The 25,561-nt window shown below is 45.3% G+C and overlaps 1 protein-coding gene across 2 annotated transcripts; it reads right to left on the minus strand.

Annotated features, from left to right (window-relative positions):
• Positions 1-328: 328 nt before the first annotated feature.
• SMYD1 (SET and MYND domain containing 1) lies at positions 329-25,561 on the minus strand. 2 transcript variants are annotated; one of them, XM_027691256.1, is made up of 10 exons: positions 25,344-25,561; positions 15,737-15,913; positions 14,844-15,057; positions 13,220-13,350; positions 11,276-11,314; positions 8,409-8,601; positions 4,867-4,959; positions 3,563-3,726; positions 1,884-2,052; positions 329-821 (listed from the first exon to the last, which is right to left on the minus strand). In XM_027691256.1, exons 1-10 carry the CDS (start codon positions 25,478-25,480, stop codon positions 663-665), a joined length of 1,476 nt encoding a protein of 491 aa, XP_027547057.1. In that variant the 5' UTR covers positions 25,481-25,561; the 3' UTR covers positions 329-662. The 2 variants fall into 2 exon arrangements, with proteins under 2 accessions (XP_027547057.1, XP_027547058.1); XM_027691257.1 differs by lacking the exon at positions 11,276-11,314 and having other exon boundaries at positions 25,344-25,560.

Genomic DNA, 25,561 nt, shown 5'->3' on the forward strand with positions numbered 1-25,561 from the left:
CTGCAATCACTGCAGACATTTTCTGATTTTTAACTAAGGAGACTAATTTGCCCTAATTAACTTATGTTGATATAGGAATTCCACTTAGTCTCACTTGCAAAGTGCCCACAGTTTGATGTCGCACCTGTGCCAGCTATAGAATCATTTTTCAGCAGCTTTTTGTCAAAAATATACCACTGAACACAAACACCATCTTTGGGTATTACTGAATTTGCACTCAATGCCCACAGACATACGTGACACTTTTTGGAACCAGCTTCCCACTTCTACCATCCCATGGACATCACTGGAAAGAAATTATGTCATCCTAAGGAAGTAACAGAAACACTTAGGAAAAATCATTTAAAACTTAACAAAGGACTTCATAATCAGGACTTGTGTAGAGAGAAACAGGTTTCCAATAAAAATGTAAATAATTTTATAACATGTTGTTCTGCTTTGATTTTTAATGCTAGTGGTAGAAAAGGGATGTTGTTTCTGCCAACACCTCTTCTGCTTTAAGCCCCCAGAATATTTTTCAGGATTTCCCCCCAGCAGGTCCATGCTGTCAGACTGGTGCCACTGGAAACAATCCTTATGGATACAGTACATTCCTATAACACATTCCCAATGTTTGGAAGTGCCACAAGGTGATGTCATCCTACAGGCATGAATTCGTGCCATTATTCCTTTTTGTGGAAGAGGCTTGGTGCGTTCTCATTGCTGGGTTCAGGCATGACTTGGATCTTCTGGTTTTTGAGGGCAGCTTCCCTCATCTTGTGATACATGAACTCGTTCTGCTGGAACAGGCGCAGCTCCATCTCCGTCTGGACACGCATGGCCTGAGGGACACAGCGGGTTACAGAGCCTGTGATGCAAGTGAATCTCAAAGCAAGTAAACAAAACACTGCCAAAAAACAGGCACTGTCCTTCAGGGACGTCCTAGGCCATGTAATGACCTAGGATATATTTTTACACCTGCCCGTGAGTTTATTCAACCCTTGGCTTAGCAGCACAGAGATAAGCATGAGCCATATATCCACTATTTTCCTCCTAAAGTAAGTGTGAAGGGAAACACAGGAATGGAGGTGCTGGGATCTCAGCCTTTGCTACATACAAGGGAAACAGTCAACAGTCAGATTGGCTTTACGTAGAAGATATTAATTTTTCTGAGGATATAAAATTGCATTAATAAAGATTATAGCTCTGCTGTATCAGGGACTAAGACATAATAAAGGATTTCATTTGGTACCCTGTAATTTTTTGAGGGCAATAAAGGAGAATGCTATAAAGGCAACAGGTTGAATTAAGTGAGTTAAAGGCTAAATAAATGACAGATTCCTCAGCTGCAATTGTAAACAGTTCCTCATATCTGAGCAGATGTAATTCCCTTAGATCTGCAGCTCTTTGACTCTAAACTAGAAAATACCTATCAGTCACCTGAGGAAAAAATGCACTGCTGCTTAGAAGGAGTGGGGAGTGGTAAATAAAGAAGAATGAACACCAACTAAAAAACCAGTTGGTAAACAGGGAACAACCACCATAGATAATTTGATGTAGTTAAATCACAATGCCAAGCCTCTGAGAGCAGCAAAATCAGACTGTTGGTAGAAAGGGAGGCTCTGTCCTTGGGCACAGCAGTTTCAAAGGAGATTCAGGGGCTCCACTGCCATTTTAAATGTATGTTCTGGTGCAGGATAAAAGCTATTTTTCAGGATGAAAATTTCCAATAGGAAGGGAGATGCATTTCCCAGCAGACTGTAACAATCCCCATGAAAGCACAGCATTAGTTAAGAAGCAGTACTTGATACATCTCTCAGCTCTTACGGATGGGTTGTTTCTACAGCTTGAAATGTAACTTTGCCCAGACAGAGAGCAAAGATGACACAGGATATGACACCTACCTCCAGATCTTTGGTAATTGGGTGGGATGGTCCGTGGGTTATCAGGAGAATGGCATAGGCTTTACAGATCAAGCCATGCCCAGCTTCAATGAGACCAGCATGCCAGTGAGTGACTCCTGCCCGCATCACGGCCATCCCCAGCTGCGCGTTGTTGGGATGATATATTTTCCTGGAAGCACATTGAGTAATCAGGTCAGAAAAAACCTGGGTTCCCAAAAGTTTGTCAGTGATGTGGTATGTTTGCCGAAGAGCAGGTTGTTTACTCAGGTGAAGAGCCTGCTGCACCCAGTGCCACCGAAATGTGCAGCCCGGCTTAGAAAGAGCAGGAACAGGTTACACAAGGACAGAGCTATACAGGGACATGAGTTGTGAAAGATGAACAACCTGTGAACAGGGTTCATTCCACATTGTTTTGGCACAAACAAAACCCAGATCTGACCCTACTACTCAGATGGCACCAACTGGGTGCTTAGTGAAATGAGAATGGAACAACTACCAGATTCTCAGTCGAAGTGGGAAGAGAAACAGGTGGTTCCAGAAACTTCAGAAATATTCATGTCACCCTGTGCAGATGCACCCCTGCCTCTGGGGACTGTCAGTACCTGAGGTGGGAAAAACGAAACCTCTTCCCTGCATCCAACTTTAGAAGCTGAAACAGAATTAAAAAATGCTTGGGCCTACCTGAAAACCTGCCTTCAAGGGCTTATTTGGCATATTGAATTGGCAGATCTTAAATCAAGGAAGGAAACTACCATAGTCCTCACTGTGGTCTGAAAAACTGAGGAACACAGAGGGGAAGGAATTTCCTCTGTGTGATTCAATTAGCTCAGTGCCAGAGCTGGGACAGTTAAAGTTGCTTGTCAGGCCTGCAAGCCAGGAAGGTGACTCTGTCCCCCCACTGCAAAAGAAAAAAATACCATAGGCCTTTTGGGCTAGAACTGACCAAGAAGACAAGTGAAGAGAGTGAATAAGATGATGAACTGGGCTTTTCTCTCTTCTCTATGGTTTCCATTACTTTTTTTTTCTTTTCTTTTTTTTTCTTTTCTCTCTCTCTCTTTTTTTTTTTTCTCTCTCTTTTTTATTTTTTCTGTTAACTACTCATGAGTCCTGTCACAAAACCTCAGTAACAATAAGGCACACCATTTTTACCATGAGATTTACCCTGGATCTATGCGAACTAAGCCTGAATTTCTTTATTCTCACTGAGCATTTACCCCAGACTAAACTAATTAGCCAAGATAAAATCCACAAACTATTCAAGAGTGAAGGGATATCTTGAGTGACAGCCATTTGACACGATTTCTCTTTTCCCTGCGAGTTCTCCTTCCTGCAGGGTACAGGGGAACAGACCATCACCTGCAGTGACAGCCTCTCTGTCCTGCACCCAGGCTCTGTGTCTTGCTGTCAGGGCAGCCCTGAGATGCTTCTGAGACAAAACAGAAAGGGTAATGAAAGATGTACCCAAACCAATTGCCACATCCAGTTTAGTAAATTAAGGTGTTTGGGAGTTCTTGTGCATTTAAGAAGGGGTCCCTCTCTATCTCATGACATATTTACAGGTTCCCATTTGAATTCCAGCACCATTGCCCTGATGGGAACAGACTAAGAAAATTATTCCTGTAACATTGTTTAACATTACATAAGCACAAAGAGCTGCCAGAAACAGGGCACAGACGTACAGGTAGCCATCCACCATCCTCTTGGCATAGTCAGCTGCTTCCTCAAACATCTGGAGGTAGGAGAGCACCTCGGAGGCAATGCTGAGGATCCTCAGGAGGTAGATGTTTGTGTCCCCCAGCACAGGCTCCTGTTTCTTCAGGCAGTCACGGCACAGCTTCACAACCTGAAGCATGTGAGGGAAGCAGGGGGAAGAAGGGTAAGTCTGAGCACCTTTGGTCCTGAAGCTGCCACACCAAAGCACTGTGGGCTGCCCAGATGCTGAGTCAGCCTCTGTGAAGACTGGGGAAGGTAAGACATGCTTTGATTTACTGACAAACAGCAGCCTAGGAAAGTGATTGGTGCTCAAAGCTTTCTCTCCCAGGGTTACATTCATAAAACTGGTGAGGAAGAAGTGATATCTACTGCTCAGGAGAAGAAGGATTCCAGAAGGTTGGGTTTTGTTAGATAGCAAGCTACCTACAGGACTCTTATACCCCAGTGTCATCCACCCAACCTCCTGCAAGCACTTGATGCAAGGAATACTCTAAATGACCCCACGTGGCTGGAGACATGGAGCTGTACTGCACCCAGCTCTGATCTAGTGTCCAGATTTCTGCTCTGGGGGGGCTTCACCCTTTTCCCAAAGGAAGTTAAAACACAGAGGTTGCTACTCAACCTGGAGTACTCTCTGAAGAGAGCAATTAAATATTTCCTGGGTGAGCAAAAGAGGGAGAAAGGAAGAAGTGACTTGCACGCTCTCACCCTTTGCCCTTGTAGCCCATATTCCAGGTGGGATATGGGTGTCCCACACCACGCACCCCTCCTCAGAGCCTGACAAATGAGCAACATGAGGAGCCAGGAGGTGAAGAGAAGATCAACACAGGCAAAGGCAGCCCACAACTTGATGTGCCAAGTCTCCTGACTGTCCTGTCCCTCTCCCAAATCCCCTGTTCTCCTTTTTATGGGGCTACCTGGCAGAGCTGACTTGTTACACTTGCCCTGTAACTCATGTTTTTCACCCAGGAGGCCCTTGGTTCAACACCTGTGTCAGTCAGAGATGCTGAAAGTCACCTGAATCTCCTTGTATCATCTTCACAACAGAAACTGGGATGTTGTGTGAGACACAGTTGTGGGTTAAAGAGGGCAGAAACCAGTGTCAGCTTTTGCAGTTTGAGCTGCCAAGAGGGCAGGAAGCACAAGAGGATATTCAGGTTACAGCAATGGGGAGATTGTTTCATCCTTAGATCACGGAGGTACAGAGGGACAAGGCCTGTTTTCCTGGGCAGTGTGTTTACAGCAAGAGAGCAAAAGTACCAGGACTCACTTCATGGTAAAGTCCCTCCATCCGGGCCTTGTTGATCTTCTCCAGCGTGTCCTTGGAGAATTGGATGACCTCCTTCACCGTGTCTGCAGAGGGCTGGGAACAATGTTAGGGAAAACCAGTGAGGAAAATGCACAGACTGACACATGCCAAAGTACACTGGTCGAAAGGATGCTTGGTCCACAGCTTGGGAACCCAAATTAGCTCATTGGGGTGCTTCCCACATCACCCCTTACCTTTCTACTGCTGGCTGTGTGTACCAGAGTGCCCCTCAGACCTGCTCAAGACTGAAATGGGCAGAAATGGACTCGCTATCGAGTTAAGAGGCAAAGCTCCTGCTGACTTCTGCAAGAGTGATGCTCATGAAGGTAGTGGCCATATACCTCTGCCATGCATAACTGGATTCCTCGACTCTCCCCACCACTTCTCCCCTATGGAAAAGGGACAGAATTGACCCTGCAACTGAGAGGTCTCATGAGATGTCAAAGAGGCTGTGAAAGCCACCAGCTGGTGTGTATCAGGTGTTCATAGTGCAGCTGCTTGAGATAAACAAGGCTCTTGAATGAGAGATGGGTGGAATAGGAAAGATCACTGAATTTTACACACCCTGAGAAATGCTGTCATTACATCCAAACAACCTAAAATGATTGAGCTCAGATTTCAGCTGCACCCAGAGAGGAAAATGTGTTTTCCCACACCTCAAAGAAGTTTGCATTTTATTGTGCATTTGGAGACCTGGTGCACATCTAGACACACCTGAAAAAACACTAACGAGCTCATAATTAACTGCCTCCTCTTTCTTCATTTAATGCTGAAATACAACATTGTGTTATCCAGCACCACCATTCATCTTCTGCCTTTCTGAGCCTTTCAAATTTGCATTTTCCAACTGTTCTAGCTATCATGACCTTTCTTTTCATAAATGGGAAATCTGAAATCAGCCCACAATCACATGACTGCAGGAGTTTGTGAGAAGACCCTGGTCTGGAGACACACAACAGAGCCAGCAGCCAGAAAGACCTCAGGGTGTGGATCAAAAGCAGAGAAACAACATTGCAAAGTAAGATGCAAAGGCTGGGAGTCAGGACCATATGACTGTCCCGTTTTCTTTTTCCCATACCCGGCCAATCAGATTTTTGAGGAATCTGAAATTCAGCTAGTTGGGAGAAGCTCTTGAAAGCTTAGGATGGAAGGAAAACCAGTAGTTTTCAGAGCCATATACCCCTCATCTATTTATGGATACATATGTGTGTGTTATGATTTATTATCCTGTATTATTGGACTGAAGCTATCATAGCTCATCAGACTTGGGCAGCTGTCTGAGCAGCACACAGGGTGTCCTGGGGCACAGAGCAAATTCAAAGGCAATGTTAATGTCAGTGCAAACCACATGGACTTGCTGCCTGAGTAAAGACTCCCAGAATAGGTACTTTAAACAGCATTTCCACAGTGGCTTTGTCTAACAAAAATCCTCCCTTGCCTTTACTAGACTTCTAAGTCCGTTGCCATTATAAACAATGGCAACTTTGCTACTCTTTGGAAGGGGCGAAGGACTGGAGGTCAGAGCAGCTGTTGGGGATGTAAGCTGTCAATCCTGCACATATTCCTAGCACTTTTTCCAGGCAGCTGTGAGTGCTGCTGCTCTCAGGCAAGTGTGTCTGAATTCAGAAAATGTGATACAGCCGTCGGCGAGCAGCCGAGCTCTGAGGCTGAGGTCAGCCTGGATACCTATTGTCTGTGGATGGAGTGTATTTTTAACTGCTGAAATCATGCACCTTCCATACTTAACAGCCTTTTTCTACACAGGCACTTCAGATTGTGGAGGGTATTCACCCAAAAGTGCATGTTTTCCTGCTCTGTGCTGCACAGCACCTCTGTCACAAAAAGGGGATGGTGCATCTCTGGTGGGAGGTGTCCCTTCCCATGGCAGGGGGGTTGGAATGAGATGCCAACTCAAACCCTTCTGTGATTGATGCTCTCAGTGCTCACTCAAGGCTTGATAGCAGGTGTTGAATGACAGTTGAGGGTTTTTTATGCTGTCTACTGGAGAAGGCGTTAAAAAATATTTCTACAGAAAGCCAGATAAAAATCCTTCTGCATCAGAGAACTGAGCTCTGGGGCAGCTTTATATTATAAGTAGGGAAGTACAGTAGTCAGGATTAGCTTTAAGGTGAAGCTCAATAATTTAAAATGGGATTATGGAGTAGGGTGTTTTGCACTAGAGGAGAACTTGACCCAGCAAGCAATGGGTCTCCTCTAGTGCCATGTTCTGTTTCCAATGGGAACTCCCTCATATTAGTTTCCCACTTTTCTAAACCTTTCTCAAGAAGAGACTTATACTCTGCAATATCCAGCTTTTCCTGATTTCCACCTATATGAAAGAAGAGTTACAGGGCTGGGCTTGGTTTCCTGGTAACTTCGAGCTGGAGGCTGAGGGTTCTGTCCTTCTTCTCAGGAAAGTGCATCTCTCTGAGCCTCTCCTGGTGGCACTGTTGGTCTGAAGTCACAGCTCCTCATCCCATCTTTGCTTTTTGGTCCTGCCTTACATCAGCCCCTGAGCTGTACTGTCTGATTCATTATGTAACTGCTCAGCAGTGCAGATCAATGACTTGATGATACATTAAATTGCCTTGCTTTGCCTTGCTTTCCCTTATACACTTTATAGAGCTTGCAGGAATAGAAATCCCCTAAGCTAACACTGCCATGGAGGACAAAATCTATGAGCAATTATATCCTTGGGCAGAGGAACTAAAAAGAAACTCTTAAAGCCGCCAGCACACTTGCAAACTGGAGCTGCTGGCCAAACAACACATGCCTCTGCCAACAGCAAGACACAGCCTTACACTCTCCCACTCGATGACTTGTGAGACCTCCGAGGAAAACACAGATTATTTAAAAATGAGCAGTCAAACATGTTAATTCTTCACAGTCAATCTGCCCACAGCAACCACGCACGAATGTCAAGTGATGGTGTAAAATCCATGTGACAGGGCTTTGAAAAGAGGGACTGGAAGTTCAGACTTCCCACATTCCTGGAGCCAGGGTGATGGTACAAACCATACAGCTTCAGCAGCACTGGTTAGTTCTGTCACCACGAATCACCTGCATCACATTTCTGTGTCTGCTGCTCAAAATGATGATTCTCTTTTAGTTTCTCAGGAAAAAGCCCCAGTCTAGATGCCAGCATTTTTCTCAGCTCTAGACCCAATTTTCCAATATTTTTGTATTCAGTCTGTTGATGGACTTTTAGGTTAAAGGCAAATTCTATGGGCTTTTTTTTTTTTAAATTAAAAACTACACTTAGACTGCATAATGAGGATTAAACTGGTCTTGCATGGTGGGCTTGAATTGGTGTTGTGACCAGTCAAGGTTCAGTTCTGTTCTCACTTTTTACCTTGGCACTAGTCATGTTTTTACCAAAATCTGACTCTTTTCTTATTAAGAGTGTCCCCGTGCTGAGAAACCACAGTCCTAGAGACACTCAGATGCCTTGGTGGAGGAGACACAGCCACCACTGGGTTTGGAAACAGCAGGACCAACCGTACCTTGCTTTCCCCCCCCTTCACCGCCAGCATCAGGTCATCCTTGACCTGTTTCTTGCAGTGCTCGCAGGCACAGTCGAAGTAGTACTGCTTCTTCAGCTGCTTCCGCCGCTCCTCGCTCAGGTTGAGGAAATCCACGTAGGAAACTGTCAGCTCATCCCCCGGAGAAATCTTGCTCAGAGCCCGCAGCTCAATCCTGAGTGCAAAGGAGATGAGAAGTGCGCTTGGGGGAGCAGCAGAAGCAAAGGTGGGGCCACAGAGCCATCAGGGACAAATCCTGCGACCTGCCCCTGCCTTGCAGAGCTGAGCCCTCGTCCTAAGGCCCTGCTGTAGGTCTTCAGGGAGCAATGCAGAGATAGACAGCAGTCTGGTTAACTGAACACAGAGCAAGAATACAGTCACACCTGTTTTTCCTGCCCCTCCGCGAGTCCCTGGCATGGATATGTGAAGTTCTGATCTACAAACAGATTATGGCTCAATTACTTTATCCAGATGGGGGTTGAACCTAGACATCAACTTTTATTACATTGCAGGAGATCTCACCAGGAGAAAAACCCCCAAGATCAGGAATACCCAACAAAATGCTGAGTTTGGACTTTAGGTCTTTTTTTTAAATACTACTACCCACACACTCCTGGCTAGACTCCCAGATCCCAAGCTGTGCTGCCTTCGGTATCGTTTTCACTTTGAAAAGTTAAGACAAATTCCCTCTGGGTGCTGGGTCAGGGATGCCCTCCCCCTGTTCATGCATCTTTACATAAAGGCTTAGTATGGTTATCTGCAAAGAGTCTATCTTTTAATAGTTCTTTTGACCTGATGCCTATTGCTATTACAACCACAATTCAACTGCCAGCCTGTGTTAGAGAAATCCATGGAAAGTCCTTGATGACAGGCTTTTGGAAAGTACCTGCCTTTCTCTCATGTCATTCCCTGCAAAACCTCTTAAATAAGATGGACATTCAAAACTACTCCCTTGCTGTTTCACTCTACACACTGAATCTCCCAGTTACTCTGGGCCATCTCTCAGTTGCTGGACAGGCACAAGTGGCTGAAGAATTTGACCAGAATGGGGAAAAAAATAATCAAATACCAACTGTGAGGTGATGCTTCTGTATCCATCTCCTCTCCCAACTACTAGTGAGCTCAACAGCCTGTTTGATGTACATACCTGTTATGAGATGGACCTGGGGGGGATGTGCTGCCCCCACCTGAACATGAGGTGCTTTAGGTGGAACCCAACAATGGGCCTCACCAAAGGCATAGGTGGCAGAGGACTCACAGGTCTCACCAGGTGCATTCAAAGTCCTTTGGGGAAGACATGACTTATTCTGTGTGATCATATTTTTGTGAATGATTGTAAATCTCCTGCAGTTCCCTTTTAATTCCCTTGTAATTCCCATTACAAGCTCTCAGCACCAAGGGCGTAGCTCTGAGCCTTTCAGCTGTGCTGAAGCTGCTGTAAAAATTACTCTCCAAGGCTGGTCTTGACCTTCTCTGGCTGTTCAATCATACCAACAGCATATTTCATACAAAATTTGTCACTAAACATGCCATTGTCACAAAGGGCAGGAATTAGTTATGTCGCAACCACAGGAAAATGCCAGCCAGAGAAAAGTGCAACCTGCTACTCCAGGAGAAAGTGCATGAAAAGGAGCAATTCCCATCGGAAAGGTTTACACATATAAACATTCCTGCTCACACCTAACAGGATTCTCGTTAAAGTGAGTCATGCAACCAGAGAAGCAAAATCAAGCCTCTGACTTTCATGATGCCCCCGATAGCTCAAGCACTATAGGTATATTTTAAGCAGCCATCCCTTGTGTGGATGGGATTGATGGCCTTTGGGATAAGCCAGGAAACACATGGCATATTTTAAAAGCTGTAGTTAAAGAGACACTGTCAGCCAGGAGCACACCACTGAGTTTGTCCAAAGTTCTTTTCCCTGGTGTCTGCCACGAGCAGCAAGGACCTTGATAGCTGCACGCACAGGCATAGTGAGTGCCTGATAGATCAAAACTCAAATTGCCCCAAAATAGCAACTCTAATCAGAAGTGAAACACATGTGCCCCTTTTTATGGCCCTATCTGTAATGTCCTGAGTAAGTATTGATGGTGAAGAAGAGCACTTCCAAAGTATTTCACAACTTGTTTGAGGAAATTGCAGTCTGATTGAAATTAAAGACAACAGTGGGGACTTAATAGGACTGAATATAATATACCAAGTGCCATGAGCTAAGCAGAGACTTTTTCTTTTTGCACATATTTTTGTGATTTATTTAGTTGGGATCAGGTAACAGTGGCATCATTAAAAGGTGAAACATTAATCAAGTATTATGATAAAAAAGGATTGAAACCTACATCTCACGGAACTGCTGTTGTAGGCAGAGCATTCATCGGGCACTGTTTGTTGCAGAAGAAACGTGGACCATTTAGTATGTCAGTAACACAATCATTTCTCATCTCCTAATATGCAAGGTTTTATTTTGGGCTGTACAAGATTAGCAAGACCTTGTTCTGACTTTCATGCTCTTGCCATGGTCAGGGGAGGAGAAATGAGAAGTGCAGAGGGGAAATACTGACAGGGAGGAAGCAAAGGGAGAGAGTGGGAAGGCAGAGAGGGAATTCACCCTGGGGGAGATAGTCACACTATTACCACGATCATTTTAATTTACTACAAAATGCAGAGTTAAGTGAGGTTTGGGTTTAGTGGGGCTTTACACAGGGAAGGAAGAGAAGTTTAGAAAACAGGGAAAGTGAAATTTGCTGCAAACAGAGGAAGACCCTTGGGGTGTTTGCATCTTTTCCATTAAATATGGGGCATGAGGGGTACAGGGCAACAAGAGGGGAACGATGCTTTCAAGACTGACCCACCTCATCTGTGTGTGGAACATTGATCTTACAGCCTCATGACTGAAAGACAAAACAAACATCTGCAGTTTACACACATAAAAGTACAACAAAAAAAAATGGGTACATGGCATAGCGCATTGGGACGTTGTACTGGCAGGAGACAAGGGGGTTCCCTGTGCCTCCCTCATGATGCACTGCATTGAGAGCCTCCCTTTTGCTATGCAGCTGCCAGAACTGAAGTGCCCATCACTGGGCCATGGAGGATTTTGAGGAGAACTGCCCTGGCACTGTGATTTTAGCACTGCGATGTGCAAAACCTTCTTCTGACATTTGGCAGGCGCGAGGGGATTAGTTCTCCTGTACAGAAATGTCTCCACTGACATCAGCAGTTGTGGTCCCTAAAACACAGCTTGAAATGGAAACCAGACTGAGATATCAGCCCCAAGGACTGTGCTCTGTATGATGAGCTTGTGGGTCCTCAAGTCTAGTGTAGTGCCTTGAGTGCTGATAGAGAGCTCAGTTCTCACAACGGGGACTTATCATCAGGTTTACACATAAAGACAAGAAACCTTCATAATTTACCTGGGAAATAACCAGATGGTCAAGTTTCAAGTCAGTGAAAAGATACATGTGGGAGCTTTGAGAAGCTGTCAGGTAAATAAAATGCCAGTCCTCTACTTACTGCCCAGGAGGTCAGACTTTAGGGCTGCTGTCACTGCTGGTTACCTCCTCCACTGCTGGAAGCTGGTTGGAGAGGCTCTCCATCACCCCACTATGGATCTAATCCAGGACAACTGGATATCATACCACAGACTCCAACCTGACTTTGGATCAGACCCTATTTCCCACCAAGGCAATCATCGTAATGCAATTTTATTTTCTCTTTGCATGTTTACGAGGTGCTTGATAAATGCTGGTGTAGTTTTACCAGGGAAAACCAGCAGCAATAACTGGAGTGCAGAAGCAATGTGTTAGTTGAAGAAAGGGAGGCTAGGGAGGGGGTTAACTTATAGCACTAAAGTTTGGTGAATACAGGAAGCGGAAAAGTTTGGAGGAAATACTGCGGGTGTGCAGTTTTTGAGAAGAAATTTCCCACAGTTAATGTCTTGAACACGGTGCAACTTGCTGGATCAGCAGCACTTTATACCTGTCATGGCTCAGAGGCTGGGAAGGGTAGAGCATCCTTCCTGTGGACCGTCCCAAGCCCTGAGAGCAGCAGCCTCCTCTCCCAGCTCTGATGAAATGTCCCTGCACTTCCCACTGAACCTCTTCCCGTTTCACTTTTCTCTCAAAAGTTTTCTTGCAGGACTTGGGTGGGAATGGGGAATGCTCAGTGGCTTTAGAGCATCCTCCACTCAGACATGACACTGCTTGCAGATAACAGTCACAATTGTGATTAGGTTCCATTGCTAAAGTGTTAATCAATGATTAATGGAGATGGAACACTCTCACCAGATGAGGGTTGTGTTAGGAATGGTTATAAACACCCCAGCAGATAGTGATACACAGCTGATAGCAAGCTTCAATTATGAGAAACTTGGACTGTGGACTCAGCATAATCCTTCATAAATTACTAACTGGAATTACTCCATAACTATGAAGCCTCAGTATAAGGGGGAGCTAAACAGCTACTTACTACTTTATCTACCTATTTTGAGTCTAGTTACAAAACTCAAAAAAAAAAAAAAAAGGAAAAAATTCTTTTCTGGTTGCTGGATTTGGGGTCAAATCTTGTGTTTTAGTGCATCAGATGATAAGTTTTAAAATAACAATGAAAGAAAACAGTTCCTCTTTAGAAAGAAAATACTGATTTTTTTTTTCTTTTTTTTTTTTTTCTGAGCTAGAGAAGGAAATAAGAATTAATAGATTTTCTGAGACAGGGATCTGACACCAGGGTTGGCAGAGTCTGCTGAGTTGCCCCTTAGGATGCATCCCTGCTGTGCCCAAGGAAAGAAATCCACTCACTTGCCATTGTTGAAGACGACCGTACAGTTGGGCCAGCAGTCATGGTTGGCCTGGCAGAGGTTGGGGAAGATTCCCACACCAACAGCCTGCAGTCCTCTTTGGTCACTGAGGGTAAAGCCGTTGCAGCTGATCTAGTCCCAAAACACAAGCAGGAAGAAGCATTAAAGAAGAAAAAGTTGAAAACCTTCCAGCTGGGATAAAACATCAAGAGAAGCAGTGCAGGACTCATGCACAGGGACCAGCACAGAGCAGAGCTGAGTAAATGTTGCAGAATATTTGCTGTTAATATTTGGTTGGGATGCCTAAGATAAACTTGGTTTGACCATGTACTGGTTTCCTTATATATTTGCTTCCTAGAAATAATTCAGAAAAAGGTCAAAGGAAAATTAATTTGAAGCGATACAAGCAGAAAGCAAAGTTCACACTTATTAAAACAGGTATCAGTTAGAAATTAACCTTGAGAGCTGCGTTCAATCAGGTCATGTTTGCTGGGTTGCTCTCAAAGCTTGTAAAAACGAGTTAATTACTACTGTTTGTTATGAATTTTCAGAATGGCTTTTCCATGACAAATCTACCAAGAATGAATTATTTTATTTGCCTATATGATACATTATTATCACATATGAATGGAACAGTTTATAGTCACAAACATAAAAAAAGGAAATATTTGCAAAGAGAATATGTGGTAGGACAGACCAAAGGAATTCAACTGCTAATTGTTTTACCTTGTTAGTAGTTTTATTTCCTCTCTGAACTGATTCTGTACATTTTCTGCACTTCCTTACTTCTCCACTGACAAGCTATGCCAGTCATAAGCACATATGTCTCCCTGTGTCCAGTGGACTGGATTTTGTTTGTGGGGTGCTACCAAAGGATGCTGTGTCCTCTCCCTGTGATAGGACTGGCAAACCCAACTTCTCTGCCACAACAGTCACTGGCAGAGGTGCAAGCAGAGCGTGTCTCCTCCCAGATCACCCTGGCCCCTTTGGCTCTGTTGGTGTATCACTAACCAACTGGTACCAGAGCTGGGGGCAGAGCAGCTCAGTCTGGACTGGCTTCTAGGAATTTGCCTCTTTGCTACACTGAGAACAAAAATTTGTAGTTAACAAGGTGGTAATGGATACTATCAAATATAGTTAGTATCTTTTACCAATTTTATTATATATATAAAATATTTATCATATAAATAATATCTATAGATAAATATTTATTAGATATTATAAATAAATAATCCAATGCATACAATATCAATAGACAGTAATGTATCTACTTAATAGATCTGTTATATTCAAATATATTCTAGGTATATTTACTAAGAATATATTTAGATTTTCTCAGCTCTCCTGGGTGCAGGGAGATGTCCAGTGGGACTTGTGATGACAACGCAGCACCTACCACTGGCCAAACCATTTGTCTGCGTGTTTAGACAGACAAAATGCTTCAGACCTTGCCCTTGCCATGCCTCAGTTTCCCAGTGTCAGTGCAGAAGAGATGGGGCTGGGGAACGGGCAGTCCACGGAGGGATGAAGTCAGCCATCCTCAACTCAGGCCAGCTGGAGACTGTCTCTGGAAAGCTGGCATTAAAGACACTGCCCCCTTGGCTCTCCCAACCCCTCCAACATACCACTCCAAATATGTGGGAGATGAACTGCATGCCGAACTGCTGGCAGTGGGGCGGCCAGAACTCGAGGAAGCTCTCCACGTCAGTGCGGAGATCCTTCTTCTCCTCCTCCCCAAAGCTGTCCACGTGGTTCTGCAGCTCATCAATGGAGACCAGGCAGCCCTCAGACAGCCCACTGCCTTCCCTCTCGATCTTCCACAGGATCCGGGCAGCCAGCCTGGCCGGGACACAGCCACAGGAGTTAGCACCACCACCACCCCCCACCACAAGGAGAGGGAATGAAGGTCCATCAAAATTCATTTCATGGGTGGGAAATTGTGTGCAGACAGACAGACTGAGACTGGCTAAGCTTCAGATGGCTGATGGTTGATCACCATCCATGGGCTTTTGAAGAAAAGGGAGAAGCAAGGTTTTGCCCCTGCATTTGTGTTCTCATCTGGAGAAGTGCTACAGACGCCCAGGTCCCCAGCCCTCCACAAATGCTCCCATTTCCCTGGGGACTCCTCTCATTTTCTTATGACAGAGCAGGGATGTGAAGACAAATTAATGTATCCTATAGACAAATTTGGGAAGAGCCCATCTCCTATTCCACTTTTCCACCTACTCCCCACTTTCCCACACCTCCTAAGCCATCCAGGGTGGGTTTTTCCTCACCACACTCAGCTGCAGTAGAATTTTTGGGGCCCAGCACCAAAAAAATAAAAGCAGGAGCACATCCCTTGCACCCCAGATGCTCTTCCAAGTCCCCATCCCCTCAGCCCAAGGATAGTCTTGGCACTTTCTAAGCTTCCTCCCACCTCCACCCTGTCCAAATCAGGCCACCCAGTTCTTCCTCGCCATGGGATGCACTGTCCTCTCCCAGGCTGGCAGCTCAGTCCCTGGGGGTCGGCTCTCACCTGATGTTTTCAGAGGGTGCCTTGCCGTGCCTCTTGATGGCAGAGCACTCATTTTTGTGGTTGAGCCAAGCCGCCCTCTGGCAGGTCCGGTCGCAGTAATAGGCAAACTTGCACTGGCCACAGCGGTGCAGCCTCTCCTGCCGCTTGAAGCAGGTGTGACAGATGACATGTGTCAGGCTGGAAAGACAGAAGGACACATTGGCTCGTACCCCACTGAGGGCTGGCTCAGCCCAGCTCTGCCACCTTTGTATCCCTGGGCTCCCCACAGCTGCTAAGGATGGACCTCTCGAGATTTTTTTGGGAAGGTGAAGAAACATCTCACCCAGCTTAATCCTTGTGTGCTTGCCCGGTGCTGTTCCTTTTCTGTTTGGCTACTTCAAAGAGACAAAGAGTTTGTTTAAAGGAGGACAGCAATAAAGCATTCCCCAGCTCTCAGCCTTCTTGTCTGAAGCTCATCTGCTTCTCCTCAGCACTGCTGCCATCAAGAGGATTTTCAGTCTGGTTTCGGTTTCTGTCTGGCCTGTGCTGAAGCACCAGTCACCCACTGCTGAGCAGAAAGTAGATGCCTGATGTGTCTGTGGCTCAGGTGAGCACAAAGAAGAATGTGAAGGCAAAGAACAAGCCCAAGAGCTTCACCTGCCTGCAAAGCCTCTGAATTTGGCAGAACTGAGCACTCCTCCGAACACTAAGGTTCTCCTGGGCCCCACGTGGACCAGGTCACAAAATGGTGCAGTGGCCACCACTGTGCTCAAGAGATTTAGGAAAACACTGGGTGAGAGGGACCAAGCAGGAACATGGCTCTGAGCTGTCCTAACTACTATCCTAAGCTGTCCTTAGGCACATGCACACCGTAAGGATAAAAACACACATCAGCAATGCTCTGCTAGTGAGCAGACCAAAGGAGCACCACAACGAAGACGACCGATAGAGCGAAGTGGTTACATGGGGAAACTCTGGTTTTGTGCTGCTTGAAACCAAGATATGTTTCCAAGGATTAAAAGGCAGCTTTGTTTGTCACTTCTTTTTGCCACCAGGCCATAGGTGTAGCTGTTCTGGAGGCACTGCACTTGATGATTGTGGCCTTGTGTTGGAAATGACATGAAAGAGCCAACAAAACAACCTCCTTGAAGGTAGATCTTCTCACCAGAGTGTTTCATGTCTTTTCCTCCTTCCTTTGGTTGTGTCATGTATGTTCTGGCTGTCCACCACCAAAGCTCCAGGCTGGGTGGGTCTGGGGCTCTCCTGGTCCCAGTGACTCCAGAGAGATGCTCAGCATGGATTAGTGAAGGTCTGAGGGACTAGGACAGGCTTCCAGCAGATCCCCAGGCATGACTGCCGAAGGACAAGAGGATTTCCAGCTGCTCAGGGATGGACAAAAAACACCAAGAAGCTGAAGACAGAGGAAAAGTGAGCTCATAGGAGCACTGGGTGGAGTAGGACATGGGTCCCTCAGGGCGTGAAGCCCTCCCTGTTTAGTCTGGCATCAGCTTTAGCACTGGGCTCTTCAGGCCACTTAAAGCCTTCCTGCAGAGGGGCTAGTGATGCAAATTTCTCATGCAAATCCAAAGAGCCTGATGTGTCTTTCTCTGATGCCAGCAGCAGTAAGTGCTGCTTACCAGCTATTCCTGCCCCTGGCTCTGCTGAGAGGTTACTGTGACTCAGATGGTGATGAAATACCCTCCAAAAGGGGCAAATTTCTTCTTTGGGGGGTTCAAAATTGGATTTCCAAGAAGCTTCCTACAATTGTATGCACATACCTAAAAACAAGGCTGCAAGAGGAACATATCAAAGGATACTGATGAAGAAGCCTAACCTTCCATCCTCCCTCAGAGAGTGTCCAGGTCCCAGACCAAGGGGAAACCTCCATCATGTGCCCCTTCCAAGTGTCCAGCTGCTTGCTCCTAGGACTTAATTCACTGAGAAGGAGGGGGACACACTTTGGTCTCCTGCCCAAACAACTTTGGAACTTTCCTCTTGCTTCTAGAGAAGGCTTTTCACTGCCTGATTTGGTGTCTCCAGCTGTCTGCTTCTCCAGGCAACCACCCACTTTATCTGGGCCTCCAGCCAGGCTCCACAGTACAGGAGAGTTTAAATTCCCATCACTCAGACACTGCTGGTGCCAGAGAGGAGGTTTTCCTCATTGCAAAAAGCTCACAGACCACAGAGGCTTCATGATCAGGGAGAGGTTATCATTGCCCATAGCCCAGAGTGGGGAAACTGAGGCACAAGGAAATAAAAAAAATTCTTGATGATCCCAGGAGGAGGATGTGGCACAGGCAGGAATCAGACTCACAGCTCCAGAGAGTTCAGCCCAAAGACTGTCCTGCCTCTCCACTATACATACATATATATATATATATGCATATTTATATCCATCACAGTACATTTAACAATTTTCTTTCCTCTGGTGATGTGTGAGGATCTGAAAAAATCAATTCAGTGCCTTGGCTTTTGCAGTATGAAGAGGGCCATTGATTTGAAAGCAGGATGACCCACAGCAGACAAAACCACGTGCAAAAATGAGGTTTGGAAAAGGAGGTTTAGAAAAATGAGCAGTGCCAGAGGGAGTTCAATGCAAGGCAAGCACTTGGAATGGCGCAGGGGTAAGCATGTGTCCAGGAAGGGGGATAGAACCAGCTCTGCTGTGTCAAGTGGAAGAGCTGGGAGCTGATGAGAAATGTGAGGCTGTGCTCTGTCAGCTGTCAAGTCAGTGGGGCAGAGAGGTGCAAGAGAGATTACACTCCTTGTAAGGCAAAGGAGAGCCAGAGAGCTGATAAAACCTGCATGGTTACATTGTGCCGGGAAGCACAGGGAGATACCTCGGGGAATGGGGCTCCCTCCTGCTGCCTGGGTGTTCTGAGGGCAGCCAGAAAGCATAAAAAAGAAGTTTCTTTTTAGAGAGGAATGACAGGTGGGTAGGGAACACAGTGCAGCAAATCCCAAGTTCTCAAACAGGTGCTTCTCTCCCTCCAGCTTGCTCCCTCAGAACAGAAAAATACTGAAATGCTGGCTTTGCATTTTGCTGTTTATCGCGTAGAGTGTCCAGAGTTTCCAAAGCAAATCCAGCCGGCAGAACTTACCACCAGCTCTAGAAACTCCCCATTTCTGAGGAGATGCAGCAACGCACAAAAAAAGCTATACAAGATTCTCCGAGAAAGCAAAGGAACAGTCCAGTCACAATTACTCACAGGTAATCTGACTGGCAGGTTTAAGAAATACTGTCTCTCACACAAAACCCTTGCAGGATTCTCAATGCCCAGAAATGTTTTAAAAGAAGACTGAGTTTATTGATAATGTGTGCTACCATATCTCCAGTGGCCTGGGCTCAACTCTTGGCACAGTAAAAAATCAGGAGACACAAGTATTTGAGACCTACTGCCTAAATCTTCAACTAACACTGGTCAAGTACTGCCTGTAAGCACCTAAATCCCCCAAGTGCCCCTTGGCAGTTGTGCAAACTCCTGCTGTCCCAGAGGAGCTCAGAGCTGGGTGCCCCAAAAGGGGTTGCCAAAGTGGGGCTCTCCCTTGGCCCCAGGGCTGGACCTTATGCCAGGCTCTGATACCATCTGGAGACAACACCAAGAACACCAAAGGCTTGCAGTGATCCACAGTCTCCTGTCTCACCCCTTTTGCAACCATTAAGGTCCCCCAAGGACAGGTGGAGTGGCCCAAGATTAAACCTAAGTCTCTCAGCCTGTGGAAATCATTGGTCTAAAAAACCTTCTCTGTCTGGTCTAGAAAGTGTTTAACTTTCTAGAAATGGCTCCAGGTAGCCCAGACCTCCCCTCTTGGTACAGAGCAGCCCAATCCCATGTGGTCAGGATGCCGAATGGCCAGGCAGCACCAAAAGTTTCTGAAGAGTACCCTGGGCAGGTGAATTCTAGTGCAGTACCTGCCCAGGAGCCCTGAGGGTTTCAACCCTCAGAGTCTTGGTGCTCAGCTTCCCTTGCTTTAACACAGGGGCAACACAACTGCTTTCTGCTGTGTCTACATACACCATGGCCTCTGAGGTGATCTCTGGCCACTCATTCACTGCCATCTTCCACACTGTGAGCCTTTTTCTCACCCTGCCCAAAAGCAGGATCTTCATTAGTACAGTGATATCTCCAGCCTGTCAAACCTTGCCATGTCAGTGATTTAGGGCTGGCTTGGAGGGCAGATGCCATTGACTGACTCGCTAAATGACTTTCTCAGGTTTCCTCGGCCTCTCATCCAAGAGTCAACCAAGCTGAACTCTGAAGAACTCATGTGCTCTGATGTTACGTAGATGAGACGCACAACTACAAACTACTAATCCTGGATGTAGCTGCCGTGACAAAAGCAATGATTCAATGTGACAGCCAGAGGTGACAGAGCACTGACAACTAAACCGTGGCTCCTGCAAGCACAGCTCTCAGTGAAAGCAGAAGAAACAAATAACTCTTGTGACTGCTTGGATTGGATTCAGATGGATTAAGAACTGTTGGACCTGCCAGGACAGAGGGCTGAGCACTGTCACGCAAAATGTGTTAACCTCATCTCTGAGACATTCACAATCCAAACATCTGCCATCCAGCACACACAGCACCTCATTCACTGGCCTGGAAAAGCCAGGTGAGATGGCTTTAGTGCAAAGAACAGAGGAGGATTTCATTGAGTAGCTGATGGACATAGTGAGGAGCTCACAAACTGTTTAATGCAGGTTCATTCTACTCTGTACATCATAGGTGATACACATGGACGAACTAACTTACACCTAAATCCTATTTATTATTGGCTGGCTGTCCTCAACCTGCTACAGAGGACAGCAGAAGAACAGCTTACGACGTAGGCAAAGTCTCCTTAGCTTTCAAAGCAGAGTGTGTAACACTTCAATAAAGACAACAGCCTAAGGAAATGCACCTTCCTTTCCAGCAGTGAAAGGACAAGGGAGGTGCCCAACAGCTGGCCTCTACTGAGACTACCTAATGAGGAATTATTAGCACAAGAATGGGTTTGCTCCTTTAAAAAGGAGTTGGAGCTTAGTTGTTTTCATCTTTAAAATGTCAGGGATGACATATCCCAGTTTGTCTTATTTGAGTGGAAGATTTGTTTTAGACTAATTTTTGACTATTTTATTTTTAGTCTTTCTTTACGAAATTTCCCAGCCTCTTTTTAGAGGTGTGGGTGTGATTTTCTTTTAAAAAGCTAGATTTTCTTTCAGGTTTTATCTAAGCTTTTCAACAAATGAGACAATAATAAAAAAATCAAACTCCAGAACATTTTAAACAGTGTGAATATGATCACATTAGCTCACAGTATTTACTGGCATCAATTCAAGGAATTCGTTTCTATAATCTTTTCAGAATCACGCTGTTATGGAAAATTTTGGATTTCTTATACTCCTAGCTACGATAACAGCTACAATTCCACATTTCCTTGGAAAACGTTTTAGGTCTGTTTCATACATCAAAAAGAATGATCTCACTTTTTTAGCCATTTCTAGATCACTCATCAAGCAGATCCTCAGGTGATCCTGGCTTTCTACCACATGACACTGTTTCCCTTGACTACTGTATCTCAAACCCCACTGGTTAAAGAGCAAACCTTCTCTTGACGAAGGCTGACAGAGACATACAAGGCATCCCCATGCTCATAGGAAATGTAAACTCTTACAGGCTTGAGAGCCAACTGATGTGCCAGAGGAGAAGGTCACATACAGTACATTGAGCCCAGGCCCTGGGAATGCCATCGTCCTGAAGGTGTCAGTGAGGGAGGTAGACCTGGGATCTTCAACAAGAAAGCAAAGAGGGAGGAAGGATTGAGCCCCAGCACGTAAGCAGAGCACTAGAGAAAGCTTCAGTGGGAATGGGAAATGCAGAGGGGCTTTGCAAAGTGAAAAATTACCCCAACAAAAGCAATTAATCCCTTGAGAAGATACATTTCCAGCCTTCTGCATCTACTATAGGGCAAAGAAGGCCTGACATTGGTATTTTCTGAGAGATATTTCAGCTGATAACAGCAGGGCTGACTCAAACACAGCTCAGACTCTGTCTGCACTTTATCCAAAGAGCAAAATACTGGAGATCACACTGAGTTCTGCACCTTCTTTCAATCCATATTCACCATCTCTCTAGGCAGCCTGTTCTCATTCAGGTGGAAGTAACAGGCTTGATACAAGAGTCAACACCAGGTAAACACTGTGTTAAGCAAAAAGGTTATAGAATCATAGAATAAGAATGGTTCGGGTTGGAAGGGACCTTTAAAGGTCATCTAGTCCAACCCCCCTGCCATGAGCAGGGTTAGCCTGGTGAGTCATACCCTAGCCTTAAAATCTAAGGAACTATGAGCTGACAAATGTTTATAGGAATGTTCTTTAGCTTTGAGTTTTATGTATTTCTGGACTAAAAGTCTCTGGCACTGTGTAAGAAACTGCTGCTCAGATGACTGGGCTGAAGAGGGCTAGCCCTCACCAGCCTTAATGACTGTAGGGGACTGCAGGGGCTTCCAAGGTGGGATGCAGGGTGTAGATTTAGACACTTAGATGTGCTCATCTCTATCCCCTGTGTCTAAGGAGAGATTCCATCACAACACTCACTGAGGTCTGGAAAGTCATTCAGCTCAAGGGTGTCTGTTTTCAGTGCACATCATGGTGTTCCATTGATTACATGGGCACTTAGGACTGGATTCACTTGTCTGGACACAGGAGTCCAGTGCTATTTTGGGCTCTGCAGGGACACCCAGCCAGCCTGAGAAGAGGCCTGATTCTCATAAATCCTGTTTTTTACCTGTTACCCTTAAGAGGATGTCTCAGACACCCTGGGGCATCTCAAATTCTTTAAAAAGACCTTGGCTTTGGGTGTCTCCATTTGCAAGCTGAGTCTCAAGGCATATTGCTGGACAAGCGAAGTAGAGACCAACTCTGCTCTCTAGTGCTTCTGTGGTTGTCTTTATGCACAAGGAAAGCTGAGATCTGTGGAAAATCTGGTCACATATTTGGTAAGACCTGACCCAAAAAATTAAACCCACCAATCACTCGCATTTGAGTCCCCTTTTCCATAGAACACATACAGAGTGCTTTCAGCAAGAGATTAAGATGCTGAGTTGAATTAGGATGAGGAACTGTGGACTTTGGGTTTCCCTGTGCAGGCTGAGACCCTTTTTATTAGCATAGACTCAACACCAATTTTAGGACCTATACAGGTGTGTTTGTGGGCAAGGAAAACCACATGCCTCTTCACTGGACTCATCATCCATGCAGAGGCAACAGCAGTTCTTTCAGGGCAAAACCAGCCACCATGGCCTAGTGTGAATTTATTCTTGCAGGTCCTACAAGGATTCAGGCTGCCTTTCTCTGACAGCAATCAATTCAATGGATTTTGATGCAACTGTATACTCTGGGATAGCAGTAGAAGATGCCTTCAAAACCAAAGCCTGGGGTGTGTAAGAAAAGCATCAGGGTAATTTCCACAACAAAAATGTGTTTTTCCATTATATCTCAGGCCCAGCTTATCCCCTGTCAAGCACTAACCAACAGGCATTTAGTTGGCACTGCCTGTTTTAAATTTGGGTACTGCATTTCCCCACTGACCTATATGAAGTGCTTTGGGATAAAATGTGTCACAGGAGGGTAAGAGTCCATTATTATTTCACAACAGGAAGAAGAAGAAGATCAGAATGCCTTGAAGCCATCCCCATCCTCTCCCCTCACAGAGAAGCGATGCACTTGCCTCCTTGCTGCTCAACTTCTGGACCTGCCCTCTGGAAACTAAACAAACCCAGTGTGGGGAGGGACTGAAGCACATCTCTCCCCATCCGAGGTTTTCTGTTGGAAACTTAAGCCTGAGACACAGTCTGCAGTCTAAGAGCTGATGTAGTGATAGTTTCTCCCCTTATCTCACATTACACAAGTGACATTTGAAAATGCAGCAAAGCTGTAGCTCTTCAACACGGGCAGCTCTGCTCTATGCATGATGCTTGCAACATTTCACATACAAGAAAAAAAACTCTCTACCAGCCATCAAAAGCCAAAACGTTTTCAGTGTTTTTTAATTCTTTTTTTTTAATTATTGTTAATAAGGCATATGGGAAAAATAACTGTCCATAGGCACTTCTGAAGCAAAAATAATATCACCAGAAGATTCCAGCTAGTGACACAAGTGAAACTGAAGTAGAAGAGCTAAAAGGACACATCAAGAAGAGATGATTTTGTCCCCAACTACTGTAATTGAGCTCAGGGTTAAGACTTCAAGAACTCAGCATTTTAAAATGAACAATGACATTTTTAATGTGATCTCTTGCAATGACAGATTAAAATAAAAACTACAGCTGTCATTGCTGGTCTTGCAAAGATTCATAATCATGTTCACCCACTGACAGTTAAAGGGCAAGTGAATGAAAGACAGACAAAAAATTATTTCTTGCCCTGTCCATTTTATCTCCAATCCTCTGCTACTGCAAGATCACACAGTAGCACTGATCAGCTTCAGGTACAAAATGACTGGGATTAAAACAGCAACACGACCTCTGCTTGTGCCCCAGACTTCATTAGCAGAGCCTGTTCAATCAGGGAAAGCTCAGCTAGGCAGGGCTGCTCACAGACCTGTTTAAAGTGCAGAGTATTTACTGAAGTCATTGGCTTGGGGCAAAAAAATCCGTCTTGGGACTGACCATGATGCCCTTGAAGAACACTCACAACTTTCCTAAGCCCAGAATGAAACCTTCAACTGACATCTAACTCTTCAGTTTAAAAATTAGGGCCACATTCTGCTCTCAGTTATTCTCTTTATTATAAGCCTGAACAAATTCCATTCATGTCTGAGGCTTTGTTCTAGATTTAGCCCTATGGACATTAACACAGAAATTGGTTCTTTGCGTCCTTTAGCTTCCACATTATTTAAGTGAATCTTCCTCTGATTCAAAGGGCAGAAGTGGGGACTTATCAGCCACACTGGGAGTGCAAGTTCAGCAAATGTTGTTTATGCTTAAAACAAGCAGCAGAAAAGAAAAACATCCTTGTACCAGAACTTAATTTCTGGCTACATCAGTGTGGACGTAAATTTAAATTCAGTCTCGTGCAAGAGCAAAAGCAGACACTTGTCTCCAGTTGACTCAGCTATGTGTAAATATAAAATCACTTTAACACAAACAATGTCAGCCGCTGATCCCCACCAGCTCCTAGTCCGAGGGCAGCGGGTGATGAAGCTGCGAGTACAGCTGGAGGTGGTACATGTGAGCAGAGCACAATGGAACTCACTTTTATCGTGCATTACACACCAGAGGCTTCAGCAAAGTCAGTCCAAGATCGCTGTACCTGAATCACACTAACTCCTGGCAGTTCACTGGGGCTGGTTTTGTGAGGCACAGAATACATGCAACTTCCACTGCATTTGTAAAAGCTGATGACACCAAGCACCTTGCAAGGTCACATCCTGGAAATACATTGCACCATATTAAAAGTAAAAAAGATGATCTAAGCCCTGGGAAGCACATGCACTGTAGGCTGTGAAAGTATCTACAGAAGTGCTTCTGACTTCCCTTCACTCTGTTTCCTGGCGTTGTCCACTTTCAAACTTCTATGCAACCAGGCAGATGAAATTTTGCATCAAGATTACTTTTGGTCTGTGTGTTACAAGTGCTTTCCTCTTACCTGTCAAAAACCACGGCTGCATAGGCTGGCTCCGCAAAGATGACATCCCCAGGCAAGAATTCCTTCTGGGCTTTCAAGCCCCTGCCTTTGCCTTCAGTTGTGAACACTTCAACTGACTCCATTCCTCCTTTGGTCATCCCAGGGACCCCGAGGCTTGGGAGGTGGGTATCTCGGAGCAAGCCAAATCTCCTGTCACTCCTATCAACTTGGACTTGCTG

The sequence above is a fragment of the Neopelma chrysocephalum genome, unplaced genomic scaffold (assembly GCF_003984885.1).
Source record: "Neopelma chrysocephalum unplaced genomic scaffold, ASM398488v2 Primary Assembly neopelma1_83, whole genome shotgun sequence".
NCBI lineage: Eukaryota > Metazoa > Chordata > Aves > Passeriformes > Pipridae > Neopelma > Neopelma chrysocephalum.